The following is a 20,054-nucleotide window of genomic DNA, read 5'->3' as shown; positions in this document are numbered from 1 at the left end:
AGCAAGGCTGGAAACCCCGGAGGGTCCTGACCACAAAGTGCCAATAGTCCAGCGGCCTGCTGGGGCCGGATGCCACATTCAAAGGGGTTCCACGACGCCAGACCCATGTGCTTCCCACCACAGATTCCCAGAAGGGATGAGAAGCTGATGGAACTGGGGGACAATCCCCCACCCCCAAGCAAACAGAACACTCACTTGGGGAACTCAAGTGTGATGCTTGCTTTTAAAGTTTATTGACAACTGTTTGGTCCCAACACACAAAACAGCACTTGAACCACAAAAGAAGTGTTCAAACAAAGTAGACAGTTGAGAAAAACATCTCTTCCCCCAAAATCAATTCAAAACAAACAGTGCAAGATGGGAAAGGGGGTTTTGGTGATAACTTGTCTTTTTTTTTTTTTTTTTTGAAACAGATAAATCTGATATATTCTTTCCACCCAGAAATAAAGTATTTCATTGTCTTAATTCTCATACGTCATTCTGTCACATCAATTACACCTCTAGATAAAAAAATAGATAGCAACTGGACTGGCCGTTGTGGAGCACATTACAGACACCATGAGCTTTGCACATCTTCAAACGGTGACTGTTAAGAGTCACGCACGCGTCCCAGGCTCCTGGCGACTTCAGTGAACGGTTCGACCTCACCCACACGACAGCACACAACTCCAGTCTCTTCTTTGGTGCCCAAAGAAGCTGCTCTTTGAGGCTTTTCCAAGTGACTTGTAATGGTGCCTCGGGCATTTTTTTAAAGTCCACTTTCTCTGCCTTCAAGCAAAACTAAAGTCCACATGTGCAAATTCAGCCTTACGAAATCTTAGAATAAGGCCACTGATGTTCTCAACACCATCTTTATCATAATGTTTAAAAGCTTTCTAAAAAAAAGTGCACCTCTGCATTTTACTGACTGTCACACTATGTCTGTAGAGGGCATGCCTTCGGGAAGACTGAGTGCCACGACGCCTACCAGGCTTTCCCAGGGCCGCTCCATCTTGGTCGGGGCTGTGTGCTGCGAACTGGGAATCGTTGGCTTCATTGAAAAGATTTGGGGAACAAAAAATCTTACTTGTAAAAAATCTCTCAATAGCCCTTATTTTGTGGCATTTTATCAAAATGCTGGCTATGAAATCAGAGCCCATTTTCTGGCTTTCTAGAAGTTACAAAATAGAATCATTTCCCCAAAAGAAACCACCTAACTAGTGGAAGACCTTATGCCAACAGGTTTCTCCTGCTCTATGAATGAATCCGCCTTTTTGCCCAACAAATACAACCCATTGTAAATGTCAGGTTTCTCCAGGAGGCGTAAGAGGCCGCCAGTCACCGGATGCCTCAGCCACCTCAAGGCGAAGGTCACTCCACAGGGCAGTGCTCCCTCAAAGGCTGGCTTTCCATAAATGCCAACATCAGACACCAAAAAAAACCAAACAAACCCAAACATGCTTCCAACAGCGAGAAGTAACAGTAAAAGCAGATGCTATTAAAAGACACTGAGTTAACAGACGCAAACACACAGACACGCATACAAAGCTTCCCAGCCATCAAAACCAGCTTTAAAAGTACGAATACAAGGTTAAGTTGATCAACCTTGGCCTTCCTATGTATAGATAGAATTTCTGCCTCTTCCTAGTGGAAAGAGCATCGATACCGTTCCTGTCAAAAGCACCTCCCTCCTCACCTCTGATTTGTAATTTATGCATTTGATGCATATTCTAGAAAATCAGACTCTCTTCCCAACGCTGCCTCTCGACACACAATAATGTGTGTTGGAATTCAAATGCTGACTTTAAATTCATGACACCAAGACCATCTTCTTTTCCTTAACCTAATCCATGTCAAACTGGAACTTAACATAAAAGGGAAGCTTAAAACATCTTTGACTTTCTAGAAAGCTCAATGGAACCCCAAAGTGGAAACATTTTAAAAAATTTGAGATGAAGCCACATTTGTCAACTACAGACATAGTTAAATAAAAAAAACAAGGCACGCTTACAAGTCACATGGAAGCCAGGAGCCTTCACATCCAACCAGGACATACACTCCTCCTGCCTTGCCCACCCTTCTTCAGTGAGTGACCGCGCAGGATCACCGAACAGACTTTTGCTTCATCACCATCTCGTGCATTTGATTAATACTGTCTGAACACATCAGTAAACACAGGCTTAGAGACTACGCTATGCTACATGTAAGATTTACCACTGGCGTTGGCTGATGGAAGTTAAGACCACTTCCTTCGAGCTGAGTTCTCCCTGCTGTCTTCTTACAGAACACCATTCATTATACTTCATAATAATTAAGAAAAATTTGTTAAAATATATTAAGGATTCTTTAACAAATGCCAGGACTTTTTTTTTTTTTTTTTTTCCACAAACAAGTGGGGGAGAAAAAGAAAAGAAAGAAAAACTTCAGCTTAAAGCTGCGTTCAATGTAAAAGAAACAAAACGTACGGAACATGTTTAAAGATGAAATAACTGGCTTCTAGGGGGAAAACAGAAAAGGTTGTGTTTTTTTCAACCTGCTTTTGTGTGCAGAATCAGACAGTGTTTTCCCATCCTAATTCTATGTTCAAACGAGACTCAAAGCTTGGTTATAGGTGCAAAGGAAAAGTTGGCTGCCAATTTTACTCTATTTTTGGGTTGCTTTTTGGCTGGGCTTTCCGTGGGGTCCTTGCTGAGCAGCGACTCTGGGGTTTCTGAGGAGGGGCTGGGAGGCGCCGGGACAGCTGCCGAGACACCAGGTGAGCTGGGATCAGGGGGCAGGTTTTCGTTCTTTATTGGTACTGGAATTTCAATTTTCTCTTCTTGGTTTAAAATCATAATTTCTGTAAACACAGGAAAGCAAAATATATTCAGTTCTAGGACCTGCCAGCAGTGTTGGTTTTCAATTCCTCTCATTTCTCAAAAAATTAATCCCCGATCGTCACACACATGGTCTAATTTACACGTTAGCTCTGCGGCCAATACCAGGTATCACATAAGTCAGGTGTTTAAAAATTGCATCTCTGCTCTTCCTTGAATTACAAAACTTCAGAGACCGTCATTTTGGGTTACAAATTCATGGGCCATCCGTGGTTTAAAAACACTTTTTTCTGCTTTCTCTGCCCGTTCATTCTCTGTCAGGTAGCGAAGGACCCAGAAAGCCACATGTGACCTAAGGACTTTCAGACCAGAAGGGCCCTGGTACCAGGGAGCCCTGGCTCATTCCCCTGCTCCTAAGGGATCTAAGGTGGGGGAGGGAGGCACACGGGCAGGCAGAGCTAAGGGGAGAACCACACGGGGTCAGAAATACCCTCAGAAATCCAGGAAGAGGGAAGTCCCTGGGGGTCCAGTGGTGGAGAATCCACCTGGCACTGCAAGGGATGCAGGTCTGATCCCTGGTCGGGGAACTGGGATCTCATGTGCCATGGCCTGAGCCGACGCACCACAGCTAGAGTCCGGGGGGCCGCAAGGAAGGATCCCGCACGATGCAGCGAAGATCCTAAGTGCCGTGACTAAGACCCTACGCAGCCAAATAGATACACAGATGTGTATTTTTTAAACTCCAGGAAGAGAAGCAGCCCACTTTTCCTGCAGCGCCCAAAAACTATCTTTCTCTGGTTGAGCCACAAATGCCAATGATTAGCCCGCTGTGTGGACAGAGCCACATCACTTGGAAGAGATGTGTCCTGTACTTCAGGCTCCCACTGTGTGTGCAAGGGGCTCTCACACCGAAGGGTCACAGAGGCCCAAAGTGACGGCAGGCACGCAGAGCCTCAGCGCAGCTCTCAGGCTGACACTCTCGGGGGAAAAATGGACGGACCTGTCAATGCCACTCGAGATTATTTCTCTCCCCATCACACAAGGATGGCTGAACTCGTACACTAAACACACCAAGGCTACACCCACGGAAGAGCTACCATCAATTTCCTATCAAGTCTAGGCTTGTAGGGATACCACCTCTGCTGTCGCCACAGCCCAGGTCTACCCAGCAGCCAGGGAGGCTCACGTCTCCCTACTCATCTTCCAGACAAACAGCCTCTTTCAGATTCTTTCTCTGGGTGACGGGGCCAGAGGCTGGTAAGAAGACTGAGGCCTGTGGTCAGCAGCAGGGTCATCTCCTGGACAGCAGTGTCAGCAGAGCAGGGAAGGACCCGTCACAACAGAGGAGGCAACGGCGAAAGGCCCTCCTCGACACGGCAGGCGGGCTGGCCTCTTGGTGGGTGGCGATACGGCACAGACGAGAGGCTGGGGCTCCAGTCCTGGCTCTGCCCCTTCCCGGCCTGGCACCCTGGGGCCCAGGCCAGCCCTGCCTGCAGCACAAGCTGGGGTTCAAGATGCAGATGCCCCCTCCCTCCCCCATTCACAGCCCCCTGGAGCCCCAGGACCCTCTGAGACCTTTAGCTCGTGTCTGGTGACAGGTAGGGGTTGCCCCTGGAGCTGCTGCGCTTTACAAAGTGGGGAGCACAGCCGAGGCGGCCCCCACGTGCTGCTCCGTGGGCTCCCCGCCTGAGCACAGTTGCAGTGCCCTCAAGACCGCTGTCGTGCCCTGGCCTGCTGCTTCGCCAGCACCTCAGGCTGTGAGCCCAGCCCTGCAGGAAAGCTGACAGGAGAAGGGTCTGAGTAATCCTCACAGGTATTTTTGTGCCTGCAAAGGTAGAGTGGCTCCCTACGTCCATCACACAGTTAACGTCTTGGCGTGAAGTGTCTGCTGTCTGACTAAAGCCACGAGAACCCACTCCTCCAGGGACGCAGCGTCTCCCACCTGAAGGCTCCTGAGGGTGCTCCTCAAACCAGATGAGATCGGCAGCCTGGAGAACGACGGGATCCGGCCTCAGCTGCGGGGACGGCAGGCAGGAGGGGACGGGCGCGCACAGGAGGTCCACCGGGGAGTCGTCGGTCAGGCGCAGCAGCTCCTGCTCCGCAGGATGGGGCCCTGGGGGAGGCGGGTGGGGGCGGGAGGACATCTGCTCAGGACCAGGCAGCCACGGCATTGCCCGAGGCGCACCTTCTCCCTGACTCCCTGAGGTCAGGACGTACTCAAGAACAAAAAAAAAAAAACAACCCACTAACAGAAAGGTCTGAGTCCTCTCTCTAGTAAGTGAAAATGCTGCTGCCAGGATCGCCCGATTTGTGTTATGAACAGCAAAGGACAATTTAAAAACCCATAGCAAGTCCTTGAAGGGAGCACATGTCAGGATTAGAGGGCTCGGGTCCCAGTTCTGTCGCTGCCTCACTGCGTGCTCTCAGGTAAGCTATTGCTTCTGGAATTTCAGTTCATTAGGATGGAGGTGACTGCTGAAGGCTGTGCTGACGGCCTGAGAGGACGAGCTACATCCAGGTGCTTTGTAGACCTGTAAAATGCTGCAGAGCCGATCACCCAATCAACACAGCACAGCAGCGCCTGTAACTACTTAAAACGACTTGCCCTAAGATAAAATGGCAATGGGCGCAGAAGTCAGGTGAGCTGCTCCCCGTCTTGTACACGGAGAGGGCCACATGAAGTCGGGGTGCCTTGCCGGCGCTCTTCAGTTGCACCAGTGCATTCCTGTCAACTCTTTCCCAGGGAAGTCCTGCAATCAAGACTCCCCGACACACCTTCAGTCAGGGGTCGGGCTCCACAGCCCCCTTCCCCGCCAGCCCTTGACCACAGCTTTCAGTGCCCTTGCCCTGGCCACTCTTGGCAAGAACCATGGGAAGTCAGTTTAGAGGAATCCCCTCACCCCCGATATCTCATCAAGCTCATCATCCCACCCCACCCCCAACCTTTGAGGTCTAAGAACCCTCTCAGGTCGGCCGGAATCCCCGAGCCAGACATCTTCTCTTGAAGAGTTTTCAGTCACTGACGCCCTGGCTCTGCTCCTTGCCTGCAGAGCTAAGCTCCATCTCCCTTTCAGAGGGCAGCAGAGTTGATCCCACTGCAACTGTCTTCAAGTATTTTAACAAGTGTCAGAATCGCTTTTCTTTAACATCTGAACAGGGCTGCCATACTGTTGTAACAGGGGCTACCAACACCCTTCAAGAACCTTAACTGGTCAACCATCAAATGCAGACCAGTTTTTTCTCTGTTATTAACCAAACGCCAGACTCCTTTGGAAAATGTACCAACACCTCCCTTTAAAGAATGAAGATGACCCTGCTGTCGTCCTTTCCCTGACCCACTCTGACTCCACCCCAAGCCGTGTCCTGGCAACGTCACCAGCCTTGGTTTTCCCTCTCTCACCGTCGCCACCCACTCCGAGTCTGAGCTCCGAGGCCGGGGGAGACTCGGGCACCTCCAGGATGCGCTCGGGAGCTGAGGGCTGGGTCTCGTGACTGGCAGGGGAAGGACCGAGTGAATTCATGCGACCTGGAGGACAGAAAACACCCGTCAGAGGGGGAGCAGGTGACAGACCTGGGGCTTGTGAAGGGGGGCAGGGATGGGGTGTACTTACTTTTCATGTCATTTTTTAACACTACAATTCTCTTATGACCATGTCCTTTTATCCAGACCACCTGCACACAAGACATATTACTGGTTATGAAGTGGAAAAGGAGGAGAAATAAACCCTAAAATTATACGTCTGGTAACATACTTAAACATACTAGGATTTAAAAGTAAATCAATGCCACAGAAAATTTTTCGACACTTTGTTTTAAAACAACAGAGGATGGAGACACACGCCCTTTATAAAAAGCTGTGTAGTCTTAGAAATCATGAGACTTGGTTTCACTCCTTAAGGTTCTTAAAGACATCACCTCCCAAATACCAGCTCTGGTATATAAATGAAGTTAGTTCTCATGTGGGAGCTCTCACCAGCTTTTCCAGACACTATGTTCACCTTAAAAAGAATGAATGGCTCCCTCATGCCTCTTAAGCTAAAGCTCACTAAACCTAAAACAAAGACCCCTACCTAATCGTGCTGCCGCCGCCTCTGCCAAGAAAGGAGCAGCAGTGGCCCGGGGCTCCCAGCACTCCCCTCACACGCTGCTGTCACCAAGCCCCTCACCTCGGCTCTCCAGCTGTCCCAGCCTCGTGTCCTTTCCCACTTCAAATGCCAGGCTCCTTCCCCTCCTGGTTCTCTCCACTCCTCCACGGACAGCACCCCTAGGCTCCTCTGCTCTCCCCACGGAGTCCCCGCCCCCGGAACCGAGTGGTGAGGCACCCATTCCCCACCCCCCCACTTCTGACTGCCCTGCGCCTGCTCACAGTGCCCGCCCCGCCCCTCTTCATCACGTGGTTAATCAGCTTCTGCACATCCTGAGGACTCTGCTCTGGGATTCCCATGCCTGGTCCTCCTCCGATGAATGTAGCAAAGGTTTGCAGAATGAAGAAGAAACGCTAAAATCATTCTTTTTCTTTTTTGGCCAACAGTATGTATGTTTTGAAAGGACTGGTTCAAAATGCCTGCCTTTTAGTTCTGTCCAACAGAGGCTACCCTTCAAGAAACTCAGAAAACGCCTACCTGCGGGATGGCTCCCAACAGCTCCTCCACACTACTGAAGCCATATGTCTTGGGCTGCAGTGTTTCTCCCACATACTTGCTATAGGCCATGGAAAATTCATGAAGGAAAAGCTGCTGGTAGTGGTAAGTATGAAGCAAAGACCGAACGTTCTTGGCAAACAAATACAGACTTGTTAGCTTCACACACTCCTCTGTCTTGTCATTAGTAAAAACCTGGTCCAGGAGAAAACAGCAGTATTAGAAACTTCCAGAGTGACAGGTCCTGCCTCCTGGGAGAGTGGGTCTCTGAGAGTGAAGAGAGACGCCAAGTGAAATTTGAACATGGGTCATAAGCCAGGGATTCAAGGACGTCCTCCAAGAGAGGACTACAGCCTTGAGCAACTCTAATTCTGTCTGCAGGTCTCCGGCAGTAGACGTCTGAAGAAATGGTGTGTCAGAAAGCAAGGAAACCGGTAAACTCAGTGAAAGGAGGCAGTGAAGAGGAGAGCTGGCCCGCAGGTGAACAGCGCAGCAGCTGTGGGGACCGAGGCCACCGACCCTCATCTCCCCAGGGACACTGGGACGCGGGCGACGACTTCAGTGTCCTTTCAACAACAAAAGCACAAAACTCTTCTGTCCTCAAGAAAGTAAATAAATCTCTTTACATAAGCCTTTAACATGCCCTCCCTGGAGATCCCTGAGATAAGGGATCTTTCCTAGCCTTAGCTGGCCACGGACGCCTTTTGTCGTGAAATGTTGTACAACTAGTGTTCATGTACTAGTTCATACTTGTTCTGATGGGTGTGCTCAGTGTCCAACTCTTCTGTGACCCCTTGGACTGTGGCCGGCCAGGCTCCTCTGTCCACGGAATTCTGCAGGCAAGAGCGGGTTGCCATTTCCTACTCTAGGGATCTTCCTGATCCAGGAATTGAACCCACCTCTCTTGCCCTTCCTGAACGAGCAGGCTGATTCTTTACCATGAGCGCCACCCAGGAAACCTAGGTGTCCTTTCCAGATGGGAAACTCACCAGAGGTGGGTTTATAGCCATGGGGGCTGAGGAGAGGGACACCCAGAGCAGGCGGAGTTCTTGTTAAACTGACCTAACAGAAACCTTGCAGAAGGCAGGCGAGGATCACCAAACAACAATGGGAGGAAGTCCTCTCCCAACTGGGCTAGCGGGCCCATCAAGGAAGAATACCAAGGACAAGGTATGGTCTAGAAAGTGGTCAAGGGAGTTGATTAATGTTTGCCCGAGGAGACAGCTTTTAAATTATTTAATTATCAATCACGTGGCTATACGGTAAGAATCATTTTCTTACATTACTGATTTAGTTAATATCCTAGCTAGAATCAATTTCTTTGGGGGGACTATATTAGGTTTCTGGTATTAAAGTTACTTCAGGTTCATAACAGCAGTGGTGTGCTTCCTTTTTTTTTTTTTCCAGGTGACCTAGAAGAGGTTTTTAAAAAGTTGGAGTTATTTATTCTTTAGGTGAGCTGAAACTCAGTTCTTAACCCATCTAGCTCTGGCGCCTTTGGGGTTTTGGGGGCTTTTTTTGGCCATACGGTGGGGCATGCAAGGATCATACTTTTCCTGACCACACCCCCTGTAAGCTCAGAGCCCTAACCACTGGGCTGCCGGGGAAGTCCCCCTGGCGCCTTTTGTCAGTAGTAAAATTTCAGTGATCTTCAGTCTAAAAAATTTGTGTTAACTGGTCTAAGTTTTAACTTCTTAAAAATCTGGAGTAAATTTGATCTTTTTACTGGGATCTTACTTATCTCTCCTAGGAAATAAGTGACCACCTGGTGACCATCCAGTCAACCTTCCTTTCTGACCTGCATCTGACTGGTAAGTGACTTGAAGCCATCACATAAGCCACCTAATTCAGAAAGTGGTGGCAGCACCAGCATCCAGCCCAGCAGAAGAAAAAGGCACCTCAGTCCAAGGAGCCAGAGGCCGGGGCTCTCGTCCCGGCTTGTCACTTGCTTGGGCAGGGTGCCTGCCCCTGCCAAGGCCTCTGCTCATCTGTAAAACGACCAACCAGCCTAATCTGGACCATTCTGTGATCGAGAGATACCCGAGAGAGTGACTTTCATTACGGTAGTTCCAGAATCATTACCATTCATACCTCAACTAAGTAAGGCAGACTCTTCAGAAGTTCGGTCAAGGTCATGAACCCATATTCACAGGGGTTGAGAGGAGTGCTGTGTGTGCTTTCATAGTGTCTCTTGAGCTCGTCGACAGAAAGGTGGGTGGTTCCCTCCCAAGACATCAACAACACCAGCAGCTGGGCAGTGAGAGCACGCAGAGACTTGCGGTTGATCAGCTGAATCTGTTTGCCAGATTCCATATCAGCAACCTGGGGGAAACAAGAATGCACCTCTCAGGACTCGAGAGATGGCCTGAGTCACACCCTGTTCATCTAGTTTCACACTGGCAAGTGAGACCATCAGAGGTAGACCCGTTTTTCTGCAAAACTGAAGTACAGTGAATGGGTTTGCTGCAAGTTCTCAGGGACCCCAGACCAACACTATGGAGCAACTGCAGAACTTTCCTCTCCTGCCCTGCTGGTCCATGATCAGAAACACCCGTGGACACCACCACTCCTCCAGGAAGAGCCCAGCCCGCTGATGTTCATTGGCACAGGTTATGGACTAAGGGTTGGTGTTCTCAGGGAGCAGGGGGTGGTGAGGCTGCAGTGACCCTCCACAGAGCTGCTCTGCACTCGACTCGCGCCCAAGGGTATGTCCCAGGGACCGGACACAGGAGGTGACAGAAGGCCTTCTCTGCCCAAAGGCAAGCAGCATTCCTCTAGTCCATCAGGAATGAAAACACAGCTGGTGTCGTCACGTCTGACTGTACGTCTACTTCACAATTTTTTTTTTTCAGATTCTCAAGGAGATAAAGGGTTTAACTGGTTCACTGCAGAGGGAGGGAAACCTTGTGAGAGAGAAATAGGTTATCATTTGGGGACCAAACAGCACGTGAAGAAATAGGCATTTGGTGACTGAGACCTGCAGGCCTTGGTCAGGGGCGAGTCTGTGACGTGAGTCATGCCTGGAGTGTAAACAGGCAGAGCTCCAGGACGCACACTGCTCAGGCACGGGCAGGTGAACCACTGCCCACCCTGCTGGCTGTTTTCCCCTTTAGCTGATTTCCAGCCAGCACCATGGTCAAGATCAGGGGCACTGGTCCCTCAGGGGCAGAGCATGGGGGCAGCACCTGACGAGCCAGTCCAATACCAGTGCGTCTCTGGTGCCGACGCCCACCCGGAGATGGGACAGGAGGCTGGTGGGTGGACTCTGACTCCACTACTGCGGTTATGGATTCAGATTCAGAACTGCAGATTGCCTCCGCAGACCTGGGGTTTAATCAATCAAAAGACCCAAGTCCAGGGGACTCTGAGGCATCTTCTTAGATTATCTGCCCAGATCATTATTAAAGATTCCTGACCTAGGGTACACCCTGGAATCACCTAGTGAGCTTATCAACTATGCCAAGGCTCAAAACACACCTGGCTTCATTCTCTAAGAATCACAGAGGCCTCGGCATTCCTCAGAAGCCCCCAGGAGACCGCCGAGTACAGCCAGGGCGGCACTGGAGCTGCTGCTTCACTACTCTGCCCAACGCCCCAGCTGCTGGCCCTCCTTCATCATGGTTGGTGGTCATGGCTTAGGGTCTTCGGTCCACTGAAGACCACCACTGCCATCATCCTGAGCAAACGAACACTCGGGGGCCTGTCTCACACCAGGGCTTTCAGTTTCTCCATGTTCTCATCTCTAAAGACATACTCTTCTACTCTGTTCCACTCCAGACCCCAACCCAGGCCACACTGGAGACCTTATCACTGCCCACTTCCAGAATCACTCATTCAACCACCCCGCCCACCACACACACAGGCATCCTGCATCCAAAGGCAGGGAGGCTGGAGCCGACACCAGGGTGGGAGACAGGAAGGCAATGTGAATGCTGAACTCTGACGCTTCTTCAGCTCTGCCAGCACAGACTCCTATTTCGTCCTGGTTCAGGAGCCCTCACCTTGCTTCACTTTGCTCTTTTATCCATCCTGGCACTGATGGGCCATTGCCTCATTAACATTCTTGTCAGTACTCTACAATCCTTTGTCCCTAGGCCTTTTCGTTGAGCCCCTCTGGCAAGAGCCCACCTTGAACCTTCTCTCCCTCTCTCAGCGGCTGCACTCACCTTGCACGTTAACAGATAACAGCTCTCAGAAGGGAACTCCCTCCTTGGCCTGGTGACACACACCAAACTCACCCACATCTGCAGCTGCCCCACCCCTCTTCCCTTCTGTCAAAATACTAACCTCAGACCTATGCCTCCCTCCACGGAATGCCAACACCCACAATTCCTGCCTCCTCGGGACCCTCACCCCCTCACCCCTTCTCCCCTAAGTCCGTCTTTCTCAGGCAGCTCCTCCGTGGCAGCTCTCAAACACGCCAAGCCTCCCAGACTGGAAAGAAGACCGGCCCCTGAGTTCTCATTGGCTTGCTCAATACCGTGGTCTCGCGCTCTTCTCCTTCACAGGCAAACACGCCAAAAAGCTGCCAGTTACCTGCTGCTGATTTCGTGCCTCCTCACTGCTCAGCCTGCTCCACGTGGCTTCCGTCTCATGCCACCCTGACGCCGCCACTGCTTCGGCTGGCGGCACGTCAACCTGCCTGCACTCAGGCTGGCCCCAAGCTCGCGGGAGTCCTGCCGCACCCACCCTCTCTCAGGAGAGGTGCTGCCAGCCGCCCCTCCTCCTTGGCCTTGGCCATGCCCCCCTCCAGGGTCCTTTCTGTTCTCAGCTGTTGCCTCCCTGCCTCCCATGAAGGGTCTTCCTTCTCTAACTACCCAGCACAGAAACAGACTCCTCCCACAGCCGTGACTGGGGCGGCCACCACTCCCCACGTTTTCCTTCCATTTCTTCCTCCCTGCAGTGAGTTTTCTTGGTTCTGTAACAGGGGCAGCCTGCAAACCGTCCGGCTGCTCTGCCCAGGGCTGGAGGGTTGACGCAGTGCAGGCCGGGGAGGAAGAGGCAGCCACCCTCTCCAATTCAGCCTCACCAGCACCCAAGGCAACTCTGAGCCCCAGACTGCTCCTAAATCTACTCCGTAAGTTCAGAAGGAAGTGCTATAGAACATCAAGTAACATACATTGGAAAGCAAAACTATACTCCCAATAAAAATTAAAAAGAAAAAAAAAAGCGTATCAGGGAGATGGATCTTAAAAAAAAAAAAAGAACCTGGAAAGGAGAAGAGAGCTGTAATTTCAGTCTCCCCAAAACTCTGTAGACAAAGATCTGTGTAGAAGGATCCAACTTCAGGTCAGCAGGACCGAGACATCTGAGAATAAACACCCTGGGATAAACAGGGGACTGCGTCGGTTCACAGATGTTACTTTGGGGAGGCTGCTAATAGACCCACAAAGGCAATCCCCAAAATCTCACCCGCCAAACCCAAGTCATCTCTTATGACCCAATAAGGTATTAACAACACAGAACGTGTTGCACAACAGTAGTAAGCAGCGCAAGGTGTAAATACTGAAACACTAAATCATATGCAACTATCCCAATGAGGATTATACCACCACAAACCTCACTCTGTGAAAGAAAATAATCCTGTTACCTTTACGACATGGCAGAGTTTCTGTGTTAAAGCTGAAACTGAACTGACATCGTAGTCTTGGAGACGAAATGTGTAACCAAAAGTCTTAGCATATTCCTTAAGCAGATCTGTCATCATAAGGCAGTTATCTTTTTGGGACCGAAGGAGTTTAACGAACTGGGCAGCTAGAGCTTTGAATCGTTCAACCTCTGTCAAAGTGAGGATCTTCTCTTCTCCACATTCCAATACCTTGGAAAACACAGGAGGAGGAAAGGGAGAATGTTCATGGGATAAACTGGCAAGAAAATATATACAATCAAGAACTAAGAAGCACTTCTGTCCAGTTTCAGTTTTGCAAGGTTAGAAAGTTCTGGAAATTGGTTGCACATGAGGATATCTAACACTGCTGAACTGTACACTTAAAAACAGGCAGACAGGTAATGTCTGTTTTATCACTCACAAAACATTTCTAAGCACTGTGCAGGTCAAAAATGGTTGCTAGCAGGGACTTCCTCAGTAGTCCAGAGGTTAAGACACCACACTTTCCAAGCAGGGAATGTGAGTGTGATCCCTGGCTGGGGAACCAAGATCCCACACGCTGCACGTCACAGCCAAAACAAGTGTGCATGCTCAGTTGTGCAAATTTTCATCCTATTTTATAACTCCCACTTCCAAGGCAAAAAGGCCTAGATTTTCCTTTATTCTCCCCATATTGTTCTGAAAAATAGAATTCTTCACTTACTTGTAAAATATCAGGTATGGCTTCAAAAAGTTCAAGTAGTTTGGTAAAACCATAGTATGCAAGTTTGCACTGCCGGCCAAAGTGGTGATGGTAAGAGGGGATAAATTTATTAAAGGGCATCCGGAAATGGGGTTGATGCCGCAGCAAATCCACAACATCTTTGGAGAACTGTTTTGTCCTTTCTATTTCATCCTGAGTACGTTCTTAAAAAACAAAACAAAACAAAAAACCCATAAACCACAATTATCTTTGACCCATTTATATTCTCATCATTAGTGTAGTTAGTCCTATGCACTAGACTATAAGAGATACCATCTTTGCCTTCCAAACACAACCTAAAACACTCTCTTCTCTCTTTCCAAATGGCTTTCAAATTTGATCTAGGGCAGAACAGCAGGAAGCCATGATACACACACGCACACATACACACCTATGTGATTTCATTTCACAAGCTAGAAATAATCTCTCTAGCCCCTCCGCTTCCCCATACCCACTCCATATATATGAACATGACACACACACATATATCTGTACTTTTGTAATCTAGAAATCATTTTATTAAATCGCACTTCTGGATATTCACGTGCTTTGTTTATTCAGCTGCTCTTCAGTTAAAATTGCTAGCAGCAACAGGTACCAAAAGTTTAACAAAAATACAGGGGAGAAACATTTAGATGTATGTTTCTGTTAAATTTTAAATGAGGATTCTAGAAATACTGACCATAGTCATTTTAGCTTTGAAACACTATGACTTCATGGACTTCAGTGTCCTTCAAGAGCACAGTTTTAGAATGTTCCACAGATCAACATGCGTGGAAGAACATGACTGTACATAGATTTAATTTTTATTAGTTTCCATTTCAGACCTCAGCTGGAACTAGCAAAACGTGAAAGATGAAACATTCATTTGTGTCTTTTTTCCTTCTCAGGTGTGCAGAGGAAAACATCTTAAAAGAGTGAAAAATCAGACAAGCAACAGCCAGGCAGCTGACTCAGGTGGGTAATTACAGCAGAAGCAGCCACAGACAGGCTAAAGGAGACATTTTTAAAAAGTGCTGGTTATGCTTCCCTTTTCCCTTAGAGTGAATTCGGAAAAAACAGCCTGCTTTTCTTCTCAACAAGGGCCTTCCCCTACTCTGAAGCAGCTAGGATCCACCGGCTGGTGGTGCAGAGTTCACGCTGCACTTTCCATGGCATCTCCAGGAACCACAACGGGGGGTGAGCGCATCCCTGTGTGGTTCCCTGCCACAGTAACCACTGGGCCAGACAACCTCCTTCCAGCAACGGTAAGGCACGTACCTCTTCTGGGGATACAAATCATTGCTTCGCTATCTTGTTGGGACAAGCAGATGGTGGTGTCTGGGATCTCTGATATGATATCAATCAACTCACAAACACCATATTCAGTGACATCCCAGTCCTTTGAGAAACACCTAGGTTTTAATCATGGAGATGGGTGAAGAATGAGAAGCAGTACTTGCCAAAATCACTTTTTAAGTTTTTCCCAAAGAATGCTGAATGGAAAACTTAGATCATTATTCTTAAATTCAGAAGAACAAGTGTCTTAAAATATTTGTTTTTATTTTTTTCTCAACTCACCAATGGTAAGCCTGTGCGAATTCTTTCACAATGACTTGTTTGCTGGCTTGGGATTTGAGAAGTTTCAGTAGATCCTGAGTAAAGCGCTTCACCTGGGCTCTGTGGGTAAGGGTCAGCAGACGTTTGGAGCCCATTCCAAGAATCTGCAAACCAGACGCTTGGGTTATTTACACTCCTAAGACCTTGGCAGAGCCTGACTCTCTTTTTGATAGCTCGTGCTCTCTCTCCTGTTACCGCCCTCAGGGTACAAATCCTTCTGTATGATATCTGCACTTCGAAACACAGGTAGATAAACGAAGTGTGGCTGTCAGAATGAACAACTGCTCACGTGCCTGGGATCCCTTTTTTTCCCTTGCATACTCTTTCCTGAAGTCACATGTTATCAGCCTGGGCAACTGATTTTGTCTCTAAAAGACAGCTCAAATTCTGCAGGCCATGTTTACAAGTGGGAAGCGATTATCACACTGTAGGTTAATAGGCAAAGACTCCTTAGCAAGCACTGTCAGGTTCCAGTCCAGTAACTGGTCTTGAACTCCTTCATGAGAAAGGAAGCCCGTGTTACAGCAGTTCCTATGGAAGAGTTAGAGAGGACTGTGCTGGGAGGAAGGAGGGCAGTCTACAGAGGTGAGAAAGAAAGTACTCCTCAGTGCACTTAAGAGTTCCTTTTAGTTGAAAGCTCACAGCTTTCTGAACAACTGAGAAGACACACACATGTACAAAGAAGTTTTTACGGGATGCTCTGCTCTGACTTCTGAGGAATTAAGTCACCAGCTACCCTGTTTCTTTGGCAGAGAGAGTCAAAGCCATGGAGGGACATTTCCACTGTTAAACAAATGAACTCTCAGCTCTCCTTACCTGCAACACATGAGGCACTGCTTCTAACAATTCGATCAGCTTGGAATAGCCATAGTCCGATACCCGGCACTGCTTTGCAAAATGATGGTGGTAAGAGGGGATGAAGTTACTAATCGGTATGACACAGGATGGTTGGTTCTTCAATAGATCGATCACTTCTCTACTGAACTGGATCAGCTGGGGGTTACCCACAGGACTTTTAGAACGCAGAAGCCAAGGGTCTAATACATATTTGGAGAGAAAACAGGAACATGCAAAAGACATAAAGCATGACTGCAGCAGCAGAAAGAGAAATAACTAACCTCGCGCTCCCTGTGTGAACTCAATAATGACAAATGCACAAGACCAAACAGCCGTGTCAGTTCCCCGCTGCTGTACTCAGGTCCTATACAACCCACAGGATAACCCAACTTCTTTACAGACTGGCGAATGCTTTCCCACTGCTTCTGGAAGTCAAGTCGCCAAAGTGAAGCATGCTTCAATGCAGTGAGAACTTAAAAGAGAGAAGAGTAGTATGGCGAAGGCCAACACAACACTGTGAAGCAATTCTCCTTCAATTAAAAATAAATTTAGCTTCGGAGAAAAAAATCGGGATTCCAAATAAATTAGTTTCAGTTAAAAGAAAAAAAAAGGGAAGAGCAGATATAGAGGAAGTTTAAAGCTCAAATGGTTGTATGTCAAAGAACCGTTTGTGATGTCCTCACTAACATACTTTTCTGTAGAAACAAAGTTATAAATGGTAGTTATGCAGGTAGCCCACAAGAGCCTAATTAACCCAGAGAGGAGCTTGCAAATGTTGCCCAGATAACCATGGAAAGCAATGATGCAGAACTAGCATGAGATAAAACTAAGAAACAGGTTTTCGAATTTATCTTGAATGTTCATATAATTAAGACACTGATTATTTTATTTACGAAAGTATAAATAATCAGATGGAAGCCCTTATAAGGGACTAGTGGGCTAATGACACAGGAGAACGGAGAAAGGAAACAGCACAACACGGGGACCTGGAGGGTGTCCGCCTGAGGGGCAAGGCTGGGAGAGGCTCCAGTACAAAAGCTCCCTCGTTTTCCTGACCTTTCTTCCTACAGGGAAGGGGCAGGGGAAGGTGGGAGCTGACGAGGAGGAAGTTTTGGGGGCCAAGGTAACAGTGCTGTTCTCAGGTAACAGGATCAGACACCTGCAGCTCAGGGGTCGCTGAAGCCCAGAATCTCATGTATCTCCCAGATCAAAGGTCCTGGTCCCTGACACTTAAAGAGTTAAATCTATTTTTGCATTGATCAAAGTCAAAAGCATCGATTAGAATAAATTGCTGGAGTAAATATTCAGAGAAAATTCCTTCAAAGATCTGAAACGATTTTTAAAAGGCAAGCCAAACAAGCTTTACAAAGTTAGATAACTAGAGAAGATTTGTAACTGTGGAAGCTGGGTTTAAGAAAAAGTTTTTTAAAAAATAATTTATGCTGGTACTTTCCAAAGTCTAGTTCTGCCAAACCGTCAGCACTCTGGAGTTTTTAAAAGACCAAAGGAGACAACCATGCTGCTTTATGAGGGGCAAACATTGCTGCTATTTGAGAGAAAGGCCAGCAGCCTGTACTGCAGTAGACCGTGGCTTCAAAGGACCAAATACCTGAAACTTACCTGTGTTTGGAGGCGGGGGCTTGTTGTGAATCCACTTAACTACTTTGACGCCATTCTGTGCGGTGGCGATATTCACACCTGGCACGCAGGTGATGAGGTGCTCCAAGGGGACGCCCCCGCCTCGGTTTTCCTGCACTATTTCCAGTTCGCCAAACTCTGCAGCATAACAATCTGGAAAACTGAAGTGGGGCAGGGGAAAAGGTTAATTAAAATAATGAAAAAACAGAGCACCTGGCAAACAGACGGCTGCTCTTAACACATCCATTAATAAGTAATTTCTGCTAAGATGCCCATGGTCTGGCTTTGAAAGTTCAAATGAAGTCCTAGAGAAGTGATCACTGTCTCTCTTTGGTACCAAAAATGGTACCAAAAATTCCATTAAGTTTTCTAGCGAAAGCAAAAGTGAAGTCGCTCAGTCGTGTCCGACTCTTTGCAACCCCGTGGACTGTAGCCCACCAGGCTCCTCTGTCCATGGGATTCTCCAGGCAAGAATACTGGAGTGGGTTGCCATTTCCTTCTCCAGGGGATCTTCCCAACCCAGGGATCGAACCCGGGTCTCCTGCATTGCAGGCAGACACTTTACCCTCTGAGCCACCTGGCAGACGGGGTTAAAAGTAAGGTAACCAGGTTCCAAGTTCAAGCTCCTCTAAACATATTGGTTCAGTGACTTTACAGCAACTTGCTACCATGTTGGCCCCTCTCTTAAGCTTACCACGTGGCCCATGATGTGGTTAAACAGACTAATGAAGGATACTTTTCTCCCTTAAATGTTGAAATCTACAACTATTTGGGACTGTGCACTCTCACAGTACTTGTGCACAGCACTTCCAACCAGCTCTTCTCTGTGGAGAAGAATCTGCCCCAGGCATGCTGATGTTTCTAAAATTCAGCACAAACATGAAATGTTCTTGTTGAAATATTAAGTGAATGAATCCCATGTTAGATACACTTTGACTACAAGTGGTAGCTAAAAACACCAGGCTGAAGCCTGGTACAGTGCGTGATCGGGAGAGGCCCAGGCAGAGGGCAGACTTTCTAGAAAGGGGAGAACGAAGGTATTGCAATGGCTTTGACAGTCACCTTAATAAAGGCACGGTGCCCTCGTGTGTCTGCAGAAGACTATGGACCTGGGGTGCAAACGTCTTCAGAGAGAGAATCACAAAAGGAATCTTGTAAGAGTCTGGATCGAATTCATGTTCACTGCGGAAAAGAGAACAGAAACAGAGAGCTGACATTTCTCAGTGGTCTAAGATGTTCCCAAGGTAACTCTAACAGATGTGCCACGACCTTTTACAGAATGATTGTTTCTCAAAGGAAATGGGTAACATACCTGAAATCCTTGTTGGGACAGTGCTGCCTGCAGACAGGCTCGTGATATTCTAACTCTTCAAATATGATTGGGCTGCAGTTTGTTGAGGAGCCGTCGTGAGACTGGGAAGATCCCAAGGGGCTCTGGCGGGCCTGACTGCTGGGTAAGAGACACACCAGCCTGCCATTTCCTTGTTCACGGATTGCAACCGTGTCTGTTAGTTTATACAGATCTGACACATTCAACCTGTGTCCAAACCTAGAAACAAGGAAAAACAGAGAGAGATGCTGACTTAAAGAGAATATTTTTCTTCAGTTGTAGAGAAATGCCTGACCTGTTTAGATAAAGCTCTGTAACCAAGAATGGATCCCTGTCTCTTCGAAAAGTAAAACTGGGGTAATTCTACTATAAATTCATTCACCATCAAACCAATAACACTCAGCACTCCTTGCAATCATCCCGGGCCCGCTGCCCATTACAGTGATTATATGTATTATTTGGTACATGCCCTCCGACCCCACAGTCTCTGTAAATGCCTCACCGAAATTTCTGAGATGGAAAACTATCTGCTGTAACCCCTGTCAACTTGGCCTCCGCTTCAGTTCCAAATCCCTATTACCTCTCACCATCTCTGCTCCCCTCCCTCAGAGGTATTCCCCTTTCCAGCTACTCCTCACGTCCACTATGCTTCAGTCTCCTGATCTACACTAGACTGGACTCCCCAGTCACCACTCTAGACTTGTGCCTTTCATACCTGGAACACAGAGGCGCAGGATCTGAAGGCAGACAGACTGAGTTCAAATCCTGATTCTACCTGCAAGACCTTAGTCAAGTTATACAACCAACCTACACCTCAGTTTGCCTGTCTGTAAAACGGGGTGACAATCCCTGCATCATGAAGTGG

The 20,054-nt window shown here is 48.1% G+C and overlaps 1 protein-coding gene across 3 annotated transcripts in view; it reads right to left on the bottom strand.

Moving 5' to 3' along the window:
- Nucleotides 1-211: 211 nt before the first annotated feature.
- MARF1 (meiosis regulator and mRNA stability factor 1) overlaps nucleotides 212-20,054 on the bottom strand; it is a 39,576-nt gene continuing 19,733 nt past the window's right edge. For all 3 annotated transcript variants that reach the window (XM_005906332.2, XM_070363019.1, XM_070363020.1), the window contains exons 14-27: nucleotides 19,172-19,408; nucleotides 18,922-19,041; nucleotides 17,842-18,020; nucleotides 16,201-16,421; nucleotides 15,346-15,488; nucleotides 15,046-15,179; nucleotides 13,747-13,949; nucleotides 13,026-13,253; nucleotides 9,527-9,757; nucleotides 7,418-7,630; nucleotides 6,407-6,467; nucleotides 6,196-6,321; nucleotides 4,738-4,908; nucleotides 212-2,818 (exon numbers count right to left, since the gene is read on the bottom strand). In XM_005906332.2, coding sequence (XP_005906394.2) covers nucleotides 2,574-2,818; nucleotides 4,738-4,908; nucleotides 6,196-6,321; nucleotides 6,407-6,467; nucleotides 7,418-7,630; nucleotides 9,527-9,757; nucleotides 13,026-13,253; nucleotides 13,747-13,949; nucleotides 15,046-15,179; nucleotides 15,346-15,488; nucleotides 16,201-16,421; nucleotides 17,842-18,020; nucleotides 18,922-19,041; nucleotides 19,172-19,408 — 2,512 coding nt within the window. In that variant the 3' untranslated portion in view covers nucleotides 212-2,573. The remainder of the gene's footprint in view (nucleotides 2,819-4,737; nucleotides 4,909-6,195; nucleotides 6,322-6,406; nucleotides 6,468-7,417; nucleotides 7,631-9,526; nucleotides 9,758-13,025; nucleotides 13,254-13,746; nucleotides 13,950-15,045; nucleotides 15,180-15,345; nucleotides 15,489-16,200; nucleotides 16,422-17,841; nucleotides 18,021-18,921; nucleotides 19,042-19,171; nucleotides 19,409-20,054) is intronic.

This window comes from Bos mutus, chromosome 25 (genome assembly GCF_027580195.1).
Source record: "Bos mutus isolate GX-2022 chromosome 25, NWIPB_WYAK_1.1, whole genome shotgun sequence".
NCBI lineage: Eukaryota > Metazoa > Chordata > Mammalia > Artiodactyla > Bovidae > Bos > Bos mutus.
The sequence above is the reverse complement of the archived record's forward strand: the minus strand, read 5'-3'. Positions and strand labels throughout refer to the sequence as shown.